The 16448-nt window shown below is 35.8% G+C and overlaps 1 protein-coding gene across 1 annotated transcript; it reads right to left on the bottom strand.

The window, feature by feature from the left end:
• Nucleotides 1-558: 558 nt before the first annotated feature.
• Smp_143490 (putative dna replication licensing factor MCM5) lies at nucleotides 559-10354 on the bottom strand (the record flags this gene model as incomplete). The annotated part of the gene is made up of 12 exons (XM_018796312.1): nucleotides 559-660; nucleotides 1187-1457; nucleotides 1670-1888; nucleotides 3314-3531; nucleotides 5081-5221; nucleotides 6040-6220; nucleotides 7526-7818; nucleotides 8908-8989; nucleotides 9509-9777; nucleotides 9813-10007; nucleotides 10041-10167; nucleotides 10200-10354. 12 exons carry the CDS (start codon nucleotides 10352-10354, stop codon nucleotides 559-561), a joined length of 2253 nt encoding a protein of 750 aa, XP_018650537.1.
• Nucleotides 10355-16448: the final 6094 nt, after the last annotated feature.

Genomic DNA, 16448 nt, shown 5'->3' with positions numbered 1-16448 from the left:
TTTTCGCCAATGGTTTTTCCATTGTACACCCATTTATTGTGTATGAAACACCAATTAATTTCTATAAAACCAACTAACTTTCACCAGAATCTCAAACTGCATCATTCTATACAGCGCTATCCGATTTTCATGTTTATCAATTGATAAGATGTACCAAACTACAGCGATAAATAATACTGCAAAATGTCTTTCGGCGACTAAATCAATTTTTCGCACCTTAGATTAGGACAGTTGATATCTTTCTGCACAAGTGATGATTAATCGATGTAATCTAAACTCTTCATTACCTGATTAACCATACAAAATCTATTAATTAACCTGGCTATTTTCCTTACCAATTGTTCTATTGTCAACAAATAAAATTCAGTAAACTCTTTTGATATCAGAAATACATTTGTTTGAAGCTATAAATTATTGTAACACAGATAATTTTATTTAAAATATAAATGCAGTGTACTGATGTTTGGGAAAACAGTTACGAGATAATCTTTACATAAAACAAAGTCTCCAGTGAAAAGATTAAACAATACAAGTATAATATAATAAAGTTGGATATCTCTATTTAATTCGATACAAAATACGCCTTTGCATTCTATACTGTACTTCACCTCGACGAATCATATAGTGTAAAACCTTGGTGACAGCGCGTTCTGAAAACCCCTGCAAACCAAACGAATAATAAGAAAAGTTAGTAATTGAATAGAAATAATTCAATAACATGTGAAATTGAGAACGAATTCTGTCAGTCAATCGATCAAACTTCATTAGCCATTTTGTAGGCTGAACTTGGTCGTATAAATTCTAAGACTATTTGGATATTAAATGTGTTGCTCAGGCTGTTGATAATATCGCTAAGTATTCCTCACAATCCTTAGAGTCGACGACTAGAGCTTTATATGCTGTAAGTAAAGGTATATCACAGAACATGAATATGCCAACTGAGAAATCTTTTCTGGGATAATAGTATAAAAAGGTCATTGATCTTTGGAAACTACTAAACTAGCTGGGGGAAATTTGAAGGAAAATCTGTCGATCTTAAATATTATGAATGACAATGGATATCAAGATTCTAACCGAAAACCAACATAGTCCAATTAACTTTTATATGATAATGAGACTTATCTACACGAAACAAATTATTTCGATGATATAAACCAAAATAAAGAAATGCTGGGATATTACATACTTGACGTGTAAAGTCTTGAATGATAGCATATTCTGATACTTGACTGCCAATAACAAATCGCTTTTTCAACTGCTTCTCTAGACGCAGAACAAGTTCATGTTCCTCCTGTGTGGTAAAACCCTCCGCACCTTCTAAGCTTCCAGACATAGCGGCTTCCAACGTTGAAACGTGAAATAGACGTAATGCTTCCTCAACATCTGTTTCAGTTGCAAAGGCAGCTAAACGCATTTTTGCTAAAGACTCGGAAATTCGTATAATTGCTTCAAGTTGGCTGTAAAAAGGTAAATTATTGACTATACGTAGGGTAGATGCATTGAGGTTAATTAAAAGAAATGGATTTAACAACACTTGAACTAAATTGGTTACAAATTATTACCCTACATTATTCATTAAAATAACTACGGCAAAACATTGGGAATACCGACTAACGTAATTAGGACTGGCATAATTTATATCGTCTCAATCAGACACCTGAATACTCACCGTACTGTTATAGGAATGGCACATCGTTTACCAGTTTCCTGTTCGTACCGTGTAGAACCAGATCTCATGAGGACATACTGATTCGATAATTTCTCAGCAGCCTGTTCAGATAAACGAGGACCACAGCGCTCACGTGCAAAAGCAATAAAACGTCGGAGAGTACTAAGTGGAATTTCATCCGATGACCCAGTATCCATTGCATTTATTCCAGCAGGATCACTGTAATAGATCAAGTTGAATAACAGACAATCAATCACATTTAAATTGCAACAATTTCAAACCTGCCGCCTATAAGAATATTTAAAAAATTACATATTAGTAAATGCAGGGAGATGAGTAGGCAAGTATCAAATGGTGTAGACAAAGAGCAGATTGGTATTTACCTCAGTAGTTTCAACACACATGAACTATGATGAAGTAGGGATATGGACAGAAACCTGTAATTTACTCTAAGCATAATTATAATCTGATACATAGACGTACAGACCACATGTGACGTTACTTTTGTGTCAAGATTCTGTTAACGACCAACCCATCATATTATGCGATTGAAAAACTAACAATTTAGAATGAGTGTTAAACGCTAACTGTTAATGTTAATAGATGCTGAGAATAATTATATTTAGTGTTCTACGTACACTTACCAACTGATCTAATTTAATGTGTTTAAGTTCTTGTAAGTTTAGTTGGAAGTTTTATTTTACTTCACCTAATTATTCGTATTTAATAAATAGCCTTATCTTTATAAGTCATTTAGTTAATAACACAATTTCCTATTTCTAACTGCATCTAAGAACCGCAACGTGATTGGCTTTTCTAACCCATTCACTAATGTGATCTAGATAGTGATATCTTACAAACTGATCCTGAAGAGTTTTTGTTCTGATAGTAGTTTATGTGTGGCGTCACGTGCTTATTTTTATTACTTTAAGCGGTCATACGAGTTTGATACTAGAATACACACTTCCTATGCTTGAGATCAGTCAATTATTTGAATAATAAAACGTAGAAGTGAGTACGAAGGTTTTACTGGCTAACCGGGATAAAATATATGCACAAACTCTATCATTAATGTTGACATGTATCCCATGAAAAAAATTGAGCAAGATTTTCTAACCAGTAGAGTATACTATTTCCTTGGGTAAAATAAAGCTAAATCTTGACTAGTAGCATGCATTTGGCTTTGAAATAATGTGATTGGCCCACTCTATCGATTTTTTTGTTATTGATTTTAGTGGTCTCCTTACCTTGAACAACTGTAATACACTTGAGTGACTTTCTTCTCATATAAGGAGCAACAATAAGTTGTTATTTTATTTAACTTGGATTTTCGACTAATAAAAACCGCGCTGTTGGTAGTGTACGAAATGCACTATAGTGTTCAGCTTTTAAATTTTATTTGAAATAGAGGATTCATTGGATTCTAGTTCTGAGGTTTCCATATGTCAATTTCATTTAGCCTTAATATTCATGAGAATGCTACAACAAACATTACAATGTTTTATAAATTAAAACATAAATACGTAAGCAAAAGTGAATGGTGACTAGCGGTGGAATCCAGGACGCGCGTTTCGTCTTATTTGGGACTCGCCAGTTTGTTGTACAACACAAAAATGAATAAATGCGTAAGTTATGCTGACTTACTTCCCGTGTAGATGTACTTGCATAACATGCTTTGCAAGAGTTGCATCACGTTGAGAATCATGCTCATCACGTATTACAAAAATCATATCGAAACGTGACAAAATTGTTGGCATAAAATCAATATTATCTTCACCTTTAGTATCATCCCAACGACCATAAACACTGTTAGCTGCCGCAAGTACGGAACAACGACTGTTTAATGTTGTCGTAATTCCAGCCTATGAAAGTTGGAGAAAAACACGTAAAGTGGCTAGGAGTAAAACGATTAATTTTTTTCAGAACACAAAAATCTGGTAAAACAAAGATTTGGATACGACATGCAAGCGAAATGATAATATTCTAAGGTAATAAAAAGAAGGCTTTAGAAAATGTATGTCAAGAAAAATAATTCAAGTGCGAATAAAATTAAGGTGGATTTAATCTCTCCCAAAAGTACATACGTGCCCGAGTTTGACCAATATACAAAGTTAAGAACGCTTTGTATGTAAGAGTACTACGACTTGATGAAATAAATATGAATGGGTGGTCGAATATTCAGTCTCTTTAACTGTTAAGAGATAATCAAGTGTTTCATTATAACTGAGATATCTGTAAACAAAGGCAGATAGTCTAGAGTTGCATAAAATTTTATTGATCAAGGAAAAGTTTGTGAAAAGTTCAACAATCCTTCATTCTAAATAACCAACCAGAATGAACTCTCCACTGTTTTCTAAACACAAACTGAATATTAGAGTACTATCAAGTGACGTTAAATGATAAGTTCCTCCTATCACATCAATATTATCAAATGCATATATCTAGGCAGTTAGTTTCATCAAATACGAAATTTATTTTTTAAGAAGACTCATCTGAGATATGTATGGATTGTTTTGAATAACCACTCATTGTATAGTTAATCAAATTAAAGAAAACCTGACATTATTAATCATTCATAACCTGATATGTGGTATCAATAAAAAGGATCATAATAAACGTCAAAAAGTAAGATAAGGAGAAAATAACATTATTTATACTTAAAAAGCACGCTGTTTGAGTCAGCTTAACAATTTTCCCAAAACCAATTTAGTTTGAAATACAGATGGGATATGAAAATAGGAAACAATCACTTATAAATAATAATTCGCCAGCTAATAAGGTTTAGGGCACAAGAAATGAATTTTGTTATATCAACGGTTTTGTGGAGAATAAATTGCAATTATCAAAATGGGAGTTTTGTGGAGATTTTAGTAATTTTATAGTTGAATTCATGAGTCAATTGAAGTTAGACCACCATGGAAAACCTGGAAGCACTGGATGGCCGTTTGATCCTATTGTGGGACTCCTCACCAGTTCGCATTTACGATCCCGCCTCGCGAGATTCGAATCTAGGACCTATCAGTCTCGCGCGCGAGCGCTTAACCTTTAGACCACTGAGCCAGCATCCAACGGTGTTGATGCCTAACTTAAACCAATCCACGAAGTTGAGAAACCATCCACCATTGTCGTAAACTTACAATAAAACTAGTTTTATGATAAAGATGTATCGATTGAAAAATGAAACAGACTAAATAGTGATTTATAGGTTTCATAAGAAAGACATATGAAGTATATGACCTTGGCAAACATCGTTCTAAAAGCGACACACTATTCTACAAGGCGATGGAAAATTCATTCACCTTAATTCAGTCTAAACTTACCCAACAAAGTTTTGCGATGTCAAGCAATTCGAAAAAATTCAATTCAAACTCGATTTCGGTTGGACAAACTAATGTTAAGGATGTAACTTACTTTAGCTATTGAAATAGTTTGTTGTTCCATGGCTTCATGAATTGCAACACGATCATCTTCACGCATTTTGTCAAACTCATCAATACAAACAACACCACCATCAGCAAGTACCATAGCACCACCTTCCATTATGAAATTACGCTGAAAATAGAATGCATATCAGGAATTGAAGTTAAAGATAAAAATCATTGGATGTGAATTTAGTGGTTCAAAGAGATTAAACACTTGCCCCAAGAACTGAAGGCCCTAGCTTCTAAATTCAGTGGGGTCATAGAAATCGATTGTTGAAGAGCCAGTTAACAGGACGAAACAGCTGTCTAATGCTTGTTTAGTTAAGATCAATCTGTGAAGTTAATTATAGAATAGAAAATCGCTGACTGTTTTAACCCCGATATCTGAATGTAAATCAGAAGTGAATAAATGTACATGTATTTATAGTTTTTTTAATCAATAAAATACTGACTATTAAAAAACAACTTGGATTGATATGCTGTATGACATATGAGTAGGTAGTGAAATAAATATCTGTACTCATAGGTAACAGTCTACAGTCATGGATATATAAGGATTTTAATCGAATTTGTGTCGAGTGTACAAAAATTTACACAAGTTTGCAAAAAATTTACTGGCTCTGTTTTTGATAGTCTCCTTAAAATAAGCAGTTTTCTTTCGAAAGTAATTTGGCTTTATCGACTTGAGTAAAATATATTGAACAACTTGAACATAGCTCGTGACAGCCTGTTTGTATTTTACTGTTGATTTTGACATTTCACAGTTATTGAAATAAAATTATTTCGCTCGCGGAAAAAAAGTTGACTAATAAATTCTTAGTTGAAAGCTAGCTAACTAGAAGTCGTGATGTTTTGATAATATCATTGTAAGAAATATGTGCAATCTTGTCGTGTACAAAATTAGTTTATAACGAAAGCCATGAGGTTATTCAACAGAATTTAGCTTACAGTGTTTGGATCTCGAGTAACAGAAGCCGTCAAACCAGCAGCCGAACTACCTTTACCTGAGGTATATATGCCAACAGGTGAACACCTTTCGACAAATTTTAAAAGTTGAGACTTAGCTGTCCCAGGATCACCTAGCATTAGCATATTTATATCACCACGACGCATAAGTCCATCAGGAAGCCTGTATAAAATGGAAAGTTACGAAAGTTGAAAACAAGAACTCTGTGCAAAAATTACTTTAAAAAAGGCATTATTGAAGAGATTCATAAACTCTCTATGATACATAGACTTGATGTCCGTATACTAATTTAATATTATCAAACAATTTTTGTTCTCTTACTCATTAAGACAGTAGTAATAAACACAGGTACTTATAATAAAGAATTACTGATTCACAATAGCTGAACAAATTATCTGTTTATTTACTTGAACATATAAATATTGGTACAAGGGGGCACCAGATATATATGCGCCACATAATTAATCCATCCTAAAAGTGCTTGTTCTACCCTCATACTTAGTGCTATGCCTACACCCGCCAGTCCATGAGAACTAGCCATCGGGTCGCCAGATACACAGAGAGTATATCTCGTCGGTTCCTCTTCTGGGTTAGGTGATGTCAAGTGAATGACCACACTAGGATCCTATATGTGTGTTTCGAAGACACAGCATACACCAACGGTACGAGATTCTAGGATCTCAGCCAAGGAGACCCGATGGTCGATTTGACATATGGTGCGTACATTGAAGGCTCCAATATGTAGTTTGGAGCGACGTTTCAGTAGACCCGGGACAGTATTGTTGGCCATGGTGACACTTGAGGAGGAAGTCGAAGAAAGAAGTTTGGAGTTTGAGGCACGTCATGCACGACCTTTTCGTGGGTAATTGTTGTGTTAGCTCTCTACTTGCTGAGACCTAACGGCCGAAGATGGATATCCATGGGATAAGGCGAGGCGTACATTTTTAGGGTCGACCTTTTTAAACCCCACCCTTTCTTTATGGTAAGGCGAAATCGTTGTCACGCTGGTTGTGTGAGGGGAATATCTTACTGTGGTCACAACTCTGTACTTTCAGTATTATGACCTCGCCCTCGAACCTTAGGTTTGCTACTTCTAGTCTTACTGCTCTTCAACCGACCTGTCTGGCATGGTAGGACCTAGCGGAACGACTGTTACAGCCAGTGTAGTCCAAAACGTTCATCACGATGGACAAGCCCGATCACCACACCAAGGTAGCAGAAACGGCTGGGTCGATGAATGCAAGGCCACGATTGACAATGGATGATGGTCGCACAGTATCGTGGATTGACTGAAGGACTGGTAGTCCTGAGTTTGATTCCCGTACGCGGGGTTTCCAGGCTTCCATTGATGGTCTAACATTGATCGCTTCATGATTTCAATGAAATAAGAAAGTGGTGTGATTTTTGAACGGTAATATCCAATAAATATAGTACACGCATATAAGGTTATGAAAATACTCTAGTTACCGTTTACGTGATCCACCAAACAGAAGGCATGCAATTGCTTTTTTAATATCAGTGCTACCATAGATAGACGGAGCGATACTTCGAGCTAATCTCTCGTAGATATCCGGTGAGTTAGCCAAAGCTATTAATTCTTCTTCTTCATTCTCTGTTAAAGTTGCAGCTGCACCTGTTCCTTCACCGGCACCAGATACGAACGCACTACGCCCAGGGCCTTCTGTATCAACGGTTAAACCTAAAACACGTATATATGGCTGACGAACACCTGCATTTGAACGTTCGTTTGCGCCTGCGCGCTGTTTAGAATGGGAAAGAATAAAAGCGTATCAGTCACAGCATGACGTAACTAAAATGATAAAATTGCTGATAGCTGGTTGTAAGAATTATCGACAATTTTCAGCTTAACACAATATTTTCGAGGTTGAACTTGTTGAGTTATTGGGTCGCAGTTGCTTTTTGTACGCAATAATCAAAACCCATCATTGATAAAGATTAGTAAATTAGTGTTTAGAATCAATGATATAAATAGATGCAATAGTTAATGATCAAGAAAGTCAAACTAGAGAACGATCATTTTCTATTCGGTGGATTAATCCACATGTTGGTTTTAAAGCTATTTATAGAATCCACTAACGCTTAAAAAAGATTTCTTAGCATTCAAATCCTTAAAACAGCAGGTCTTATTATTTACGAAATGTAGGCTGAACTTTGGGCACACAAATGTCTTATCCTTGTCCTTACCGTGGCCTTAATGTACTATTATTGTTTTATTTTCACAGGAAATTCCCACTCTTCTTTGATTACTTCACAAATGTCCATAACTTTACTCACTTCATCCCTTTACAACATTTGATTATGGTGACAAAAATATTCTAATTATCTTTCACTATTCGCACTACAATCCAATGTTGGCTTATTTATTTTATATGCGGTCTTATTTTCAAGCATCGCATAGAAGTCATACAGCCTTTTATTGTCATTATTTGCAATATATGTCCTAGTATTATGATCTTTGTATGACATTATGTTTGTTCGCTGTTTACTTTTCCTTACGGAATTAATATATATATATATATATATGTATATATATATAAATTTTTATCTCATACTATTAACATGAAGTATGAGAATATAATAACAGTCTCGACGGTAATCATAAAATTCAGCAATTCTAGGGATCTCTATCAAACAACAGGTAATCCAAAGACGATAAGCTTAGAAGAAATCCTTAGAAACTTAGTTTAAAGGCTTTTATGAAATAGATAAATTCATATTTTTGTCAGATACTCAGATAACAGCGATAAATAGAAGGATTCGCCTTATATTTGCCATGGTGAAAAAAAATACACCTTGACTCAAACCAGAAAACTATTTAGAAAGCCTACCTTATTGGAGACGGTCACGCGAATACAGTACACACCTACAACGGTTATACGATTACCAGGGACGACTCGCTCACAAAGATATCTGTTGAGAAAAGTATGAGTAAATGTGGGCTGGAAGTATGAAAAATCATGGAATTATATGTCGAAAAAGCGTTATAAAATACACATTACGATGGTGATTTGTGGCCCAGATGGATGATTTTGACGTAGTTTCGTCCTCCAAGCTGGGCGATTTAGTCGTGAAGCTTTCATCATTTTTTTGGACAACATAAGTTTTTCGACTTTTAGGCATACAGGCACCAATCATCTTGATGTATCGTGACGACTAGTTTATATTAACGTTAATGTTGACGCTAAACAGACTGATCAAACTTGTGGACTGAGTACCAAATATATTTCATACCATGACCATAATTACTTCAATTTATAACCATAATGAAGGCCACAATTCAATGGAAATACACCGAGCAGTTTACAAGAGAAAACAACTGGATAAGAACAATCACACAAAACTAAATCTTATTGAGTACCTATTAGTAAAGCAGCTGCCTATATATATATATATGTATATATATATATATACGAAAGGTGTGAAAATTACCTATCACAATAGAGCAAAACGTGACGAGGCATTTCTCCATGTGGGACAGTTTCAGGTGTTTCTTGAAGCTTAATTGTTTGGAAGTCAACACAATCACACTTGTCAGGGACTATGAAGAAAGGGTCAATCGGACATCTAGTAGCCTGTCCTCCACCAACTTGGGCACTTGGACACTTGCGAGGTAGTGTAAAGCCTTCTAACCCCGGCTTCACAGGGAGATTTGGAAGGAATTGGCGGCAACCTCGACATTGTAAGCTTAGACGTACGGCCTGACAATTAAAAAATGAGTTGAACGATTTATTACCTTTGCACGTATACTTGATGAACTAATGGCGATACCTGATATCTTTACTAACCTAGAAACTTCATCTGAATGTACATCTCTGAGGCTGACAGCATTACTGTCCCACTCGAATAACACCTGGGCAGATTCTGTATGACTTTCTTCATCATTTGAACGAACAAGCTCGTTTGCTACTTCCGTCACAGCTTCTTCAAACTGGAAAAAGTGTTATTTGACATGCATGCATACCGCTGGTAAATAATCACTTGGGCGGTGAATAAGTTCCTGAGTCAGAGAAGAATCATAATTATTAAGGTCCCTTAGTTTGACAACGATGAAATATTTTTTCAACCCATAGTTCTTTTTAATTTGGTCCCTGAGAGCATAAATAATTATGATAACACATACCTATATTTAAAATCAAAACCACCATCGTTGAACTGGCGAACAAACTCCTTGAACTTTCGCTTTGCAAATTGGAGGTTCGCTGAGTTGTCTTGATCTCTTGTTTGTTGAAAAAGGGAATCAGAGAAATAGACAGCACCCTGATCGAATCCCGACATTTGAATATTTTTGATAACTGGCGGTTTTGTTTCTCAGTTTACGCTTGGAGTCATTTAAACAAAATCGTGGTTTGTTGCATTTCGCCGTTTTAACCAGGCTAAATTTGAAAAAAACCAATATAATCTTAAATTTTAGCATATTATATCATCTGAGTGAATTGGTAGGAATATTACATAAGATTTTGTCTTGAAGCTTTTAAAAACAATAAACTCATATTCCCAGGTAAATTAGGTCTCAGTGTTTTTAGATAAATACAGTAAAGATGCCACGGGTATTGTAGTTTGACAACACTTTAAACAGTAACACCTTCTATAATTGAATCGTAATCACCCAGTGAAATCAAAAGTCAGAAGCGAGGAGCTTCGAAGATATATTTGATAGGTTATCAGTATATCGAGAAGTGACTGACCTAAACTGGCTAGCGATCGCAGGAGAAGTTGAGCACGGCGTTCAAACTCGTGGTCTGGTGCGGATGCATGGTCGAGCTCACTGAGCTAGGTGAGTCCATCAAAACTGATGTGGTAAGCATCCAACGTAGAACACCTACAGAACTATTGGTTTCTGGGATTTATTTATCTCTATAGATCACTCCCCTCTAGTGGGGTAGTGATGACCCTACGACTAGGCCAGCCAGAAGCTTAAACCCAACAAGTTTTTCGTTGGTAAACACTCTTCTAATAGGTTGTTATGTTTAGCAGTCTGATCGTCTTTCCTTACTATAAGGGGCCATGAAGTACAATAAAGTAATAAGGAAGTACAATCAAAATTTCGATTCCTCGCCAACTCCATCGTTATTTTTATCGACTTTTACAGCCGTCCTGGAAAATGAAAAATAGTGTATGTAACTGCATGTCAAAATACACTCGTACGCGCGCAAAGACACAAAGCGGGCGAAAAAAGCTAAGTAAGCTCAAACATCTGCGATAGCGTGAAGACGACTTTTAAAAAACTGTGTTTTTCGGGTTGTTTTTAGAGAAAAAAATTAGACATATATATATTAAGAAAAAAAGCTTTTTTCGGAATAAGTATATAAGCATAAGCATATCAAATATTTTTTTCCATATATAATACAAATGAAAATCGAGATAAGGCAATATGTTATCTGGTGTCTTACGTGTAATAGTCGTTTAAATGTTCTGGAGATCCTAATATTCTTCCAGAACGCGTCGTTTTTACTTCATTTTCAGATACTGACAAAGTATCAACATGAGTGTTGGCTGTCCGATGATGTGTTATAGGTGTATGAGCCGTGTCGTTTGATTGTACCGAAGGAAAATCAACATGGATAGGATTTCCCTCTAAATACGTTGCTTTGATTCAATCGATGCTGATGCTATCGTTAGTTCCGTTCTTATCGAACATATAATACTTAGGTTTGCGCTGAAGAACTTTGAAGGGTATTTCGTATGCTGATTCGAGAGGTAGTCAATGTGAATCTCGACGTACGAAGATGTGTGTACTATATCGTAAGTCAGGTTGAACGAAAACATCAGTCGATTGCGATCGAGTGGAGACAGGTTTAACTGGACGTATTACGTTTATAAGCCTGCTCGTCTAGGAGTTTAGATCCATGTTCATTGAAGATGAAGGATCGACGAATTCTCCTGGAAGTCCAAGTGTCATTCCATAAACGAGTTGAGCTGCACTGTATCCAATGTCAGAAATCACTGCGTTGCGTATACCAAGCAAGACGATTGGAAGGGCGTCGGTCCACTGTGAAACGTTCGCAGCTGATAGCGAAGCTTTTAGTTGTCGGTGAAAGCGCTCTACCAACCCGTTTGCTTGTGGGTGGTAGGTGGTCGTTTGGAAGCGAGTGATTCTTAACAGTATAGTCAGACAACGGAAAAGTCCAGATTCGGACTGGCGTCCGCGGTCTGCAATGATACTTGAAGGGCAGTGGAAATTTGCTACCCATCGTTCGACGAGGGCGAGAGCCACTGTTTCAGCAGCATGTCCTTAATAGGCACTGCTTCTGGCCACCAAGTGAAACTTTCTACGCATATTAAGAGATAAAAGTATCCATTTGTATCTAGTAAAGATCCTACCAAGTCCAGATAAACATGGTCGAAATGAGTATCATGGGTTTTGAAGGAGCATAAGAGATATCTTTTGTATATAATCACCTTAAATTTCTAGCAGCTCACCAGGCCAGCAAAACCGTTCTGCCATAAGCTTGATGGAGGCACGAACACATGGATGAGAAAGATTGTGCAACGTATTGAAGACGTTGCGTCGATAATGTTTTCGTACAATTGGACGATCCCTGCCTGTAGATGTGTCACATAGTTAGGTTTCCTTACCTGTTCCCATCTGTTTAGTACGCAGTTTAAGGGCATTCGAGGATAACTCGTGCTGAAGATCAGTGTTTTCTTTTTGAAGCTATGCGAGTTTCAGAATGTCGAATCCCTGGAAAATGTTCAAGGAAGTTATACGAGACAAAGCGTCTGCGACTACATTGTTTGCTCCAGAAATGTGTTGTATATCTGAAGTAAATTGCGAAGTGTAGTCCAGTTGTGGAAACTCTCGGGGTGAGTACTTGTCTGAGGATGAGCTTAAAGAGAAGGTAAGAGGTTTATGATCGGTAAAAAGCGTGAATTCTCTTCCTTCAATGGAATGTTGGAAATGCCGCACAGCACAATGCATAGCTAGGAGTTCCCTACCGAAAATGCTGTACCTCGATTCAGTGTCTAGCAACCGTCTAGAGAGCGGTTAACCCATTGTTGTAAGACTACTCCGATAGCTGAGTCGGATGCGTCTAATGCGAAACATTATCTTGAAAAAGAGCCTCGTCGCTAGTCCCGTCTTTCTGTAGTAGATATTTATTATTACCAACACAAATTGCACCAACTGAGCTCCTAGAATTTAGCAAGGTGTGGACAGAAAAAGTGGTCTTGAGATGCCGTTACTCCAACTCTCTATTGTATTATCCGTCTCGTTCGAACAATACAGAACCCAGAAAATACTAGTCGTTTGTGCTTATGTCATAAAGCCAACTTTCGACGAATACTATGATTTCGATTCATGAACAGATTCCTATCCTTCGCGATTTTCCTTTCCAGATAGAGATCTCCACTCAGATCCACATTCGTGTCAGTAGATTTGCTATATGTTATTTTGACACATAAATATTCGTACAAAGAGGCACCAGATGTATTTGCACCACACAAATCTCATTCGATTCGTGTAAGGGCTGTGATGCTGCCCAGGTGCCCAAACCGAAACAGGTGGTTTTCTTAGGGGGCCACACCCGGAGTCTTTGACCTAAAGATCTGATCCACAATGCAGTGGATCAACGCCAGAAGATGCAGTCCTATGGTAGCCTGTGACCAACGATTGATTCATACGCCATTTGTTCCCTCAGGATACTGGAGCCCATGTGCACCATTGGTTTGGAATCAGAGCTCTTCAACTCCCCTAGGTGGACTCGCCGTGTTCATCAACTCGTTTAAAGCGCCGGACATTCGCTTTTCTACAAGTATTTAACTTGATGTAAACTAATGTCTACTATAATTATGTCCACAATTCCGTAGAATCTCGTAAATAACATGCCTAAATGACAAACTATACCTTAACCACGCAGTAATGTGTTCTTGAAAAAAATTTATAAAACTTAACACGAAATGTGGAATATTACTGCCTGAATGTCTCATATACTTTCATTGACTGAATGCGTTTACAGATAATTAGAGATATAAAAATCTTACGAATCAGTTTGAGTTTTTGCAGTTGCTAGTGCTTATTTGTTTGAAATGTAACTGTGGTTCTTCTTTTTTCACTCAACGACTGATTCATACGCCATTTGTTCTCTCAGCATACTGGAGCCCATGTACACCATTGGTTTGGAGTCAGGGTTTTCCAACTCCCCTAGGTGGACTCGCCGTGTCTACCAACCCGGTTAAAGCGCCGGGCATTCGCTTTTCGTCCTGTCAGTTTCGTAAACGACACCCCCACCACGAGAAGACAGTGAGTAGGACTTCCTTGGCAGAGGCTATATACGCGTGGCCATGTGAAAGCATTTCAAGAGGTAGAGCGGGTTCTCGCAGTTCCTGGTCGTACCAGGGCATTTGGGGCCCAATATCTTTGCTATAGATAAAACACGTTACCTTGTGACGCTGGATAATGCTAGGTACATACAAGTATTGTCATTGAATGAGCTCCAGATATACGACAAACACTAATTGAAAATAGAAACCAGCAATATATTCAACTCCAATCGCACAAACAGGACGGATCGTCCCACTAAGTAGACATGAAGTGGTCCAGGCACGTATTTCAAGGGTAGTAACCTGGTTACCTTGTGACGAGCTTTTTATTTTTTCGCTTTTCATCTGCTCATGTCCAAACAGTAAAATGCTATCATTAGCAAGCTCATCTATCACTGTAATTATTTTTGCAAGACTGACTAACCGCTAGCTTATATGACAAATTTTCCAGATTTATTTGTCCATATATCTTATATGCCATTTATTTAGTATGAAAACTGAGTTACTTAAATGTCATTCCATTGGGAATGGTGAAAATACACACTACACTTGTATATTCATTCTCACTCTTTATTCGCGCATTTGAATATGTGAAATATGAACATACGGCTACATCCCATATTTGGTTTTCAAATAACACAATCGTGCAAACAGAGTTAGCCGAAATTAAATAAAGGTAAATATTTCATTATTGTCATCAATAGAAGTCAGAATAATGACTGTCACTTCACTAACCAAGTCATATCTTTATAAGAAGTCATAGTGAAAACGGAAATTTACATTAAAAGTGGAACATTATTCTCTAGATACCTAACCTTTCGTTTTTGTTTTTTACAAAATACATCAAGTAAAAATACATTTCTACACATAGATATATGTATCAAAAAGACATGTACAAAAATCAGTTATATATATATATATGCACAAAATTGCTACAGAAGAGGTGAAAAAATAAAACACATAAAGTACAAATGCACTTGACTGGATTATCAATTATTACATTATATAATTAGAAACACAAAATAACAAATATATATATATATATTCATATTAGATAGAATAAATAAATTAATAGTTATAATATTAACAATAATCAAATACTATATGCAATTTAAAGGGGGGGGGTAATTTGTTCATTAAAAAGAATTAAACAAAACAAAAACAGAAAATAAGCTCAGTGCACAAAAAAAACTGGTGATGAGTTTGAAAATCTTTCTTCTTGTGGGTTAAAAAGTATCCATATATATATATATATATATATATATATATATACATGGATACTTGTATAATATCTTATACACAATATTGAGAAAAAAATCAACACAGATATGTGAATTAAAAAATACATACAATAAAATTTTCATTTAAAAAAATATATACCGTCTACAAGTAAGTGATGATTGAATGTTGCTTTTTAAACAAAAAAAACAAACAAATTCTATTCACTATGATAAATTTTAATGTGAAAAATGGTTTTTGACAAAAGGACAAAAAAAAGGGGGGAAGCAAATTAAACAATCAATAATTATTATTTACAATTTAAGAAAAAACACTGAATATTTTTCCCGAGAAGACAATTAAACCTGCATGGAATGAGGGTTAAAAAGATGTTTGTTCATCTGATTGTTTGGTTTTTTTACTTTAAAAGAAAAAGAAAAGAAAAGGGCAATTTTCAACTTCCATTATACAGATTAATAGAAAAAGAAGAGAAAAATATAAAGAGAGAAATATGGTAGATTCAAAAGGAAATTGAGTATTGAAGTATATGTATACTATATTAACATTAAGGTAATGAAAACAATTGCTTTTTTAGCATTTAACAAATAAGTACATAAATAAGTGAAATATAAAAAAAAACATTGGAAAAACCATGTGATAGATTGTAGTGTATGCAGTTCACCGGATAGAGGGACAATAATAACAGTGACAGTAGTACAAAATGCACAATTATATATATATATATATATATATATATATATATAATTCCAAATAAAAATAACCCTGATATTAATGTTGAAAAAATAATACACCGAAAATATAAACATATACATTTTATACATTGTTGTTGAATAGTTTTTGATGTTTTATAAAAAGGGGAGAGAATAATTTT

Source organism: Schistosoma mansoni, chromosome 2 (assembly GCF_000237925.1).
Source record: "Schistosoma mansoni strain Puerto Rico chromosome 2, complete genome".
Classification (NCBI taxonomy): Eukaryota; Metazoa; Platyhelminthes; class Trematoda; order Strigeidida; family Schistosomatidae; genus Schistosoma; species Schistosoma mansoni.
The sequence above is the reverse complement of the archived record's forward strand: the minus strand, read 5'-3'. Positions and strand labels throughout refer to the sequence as shown.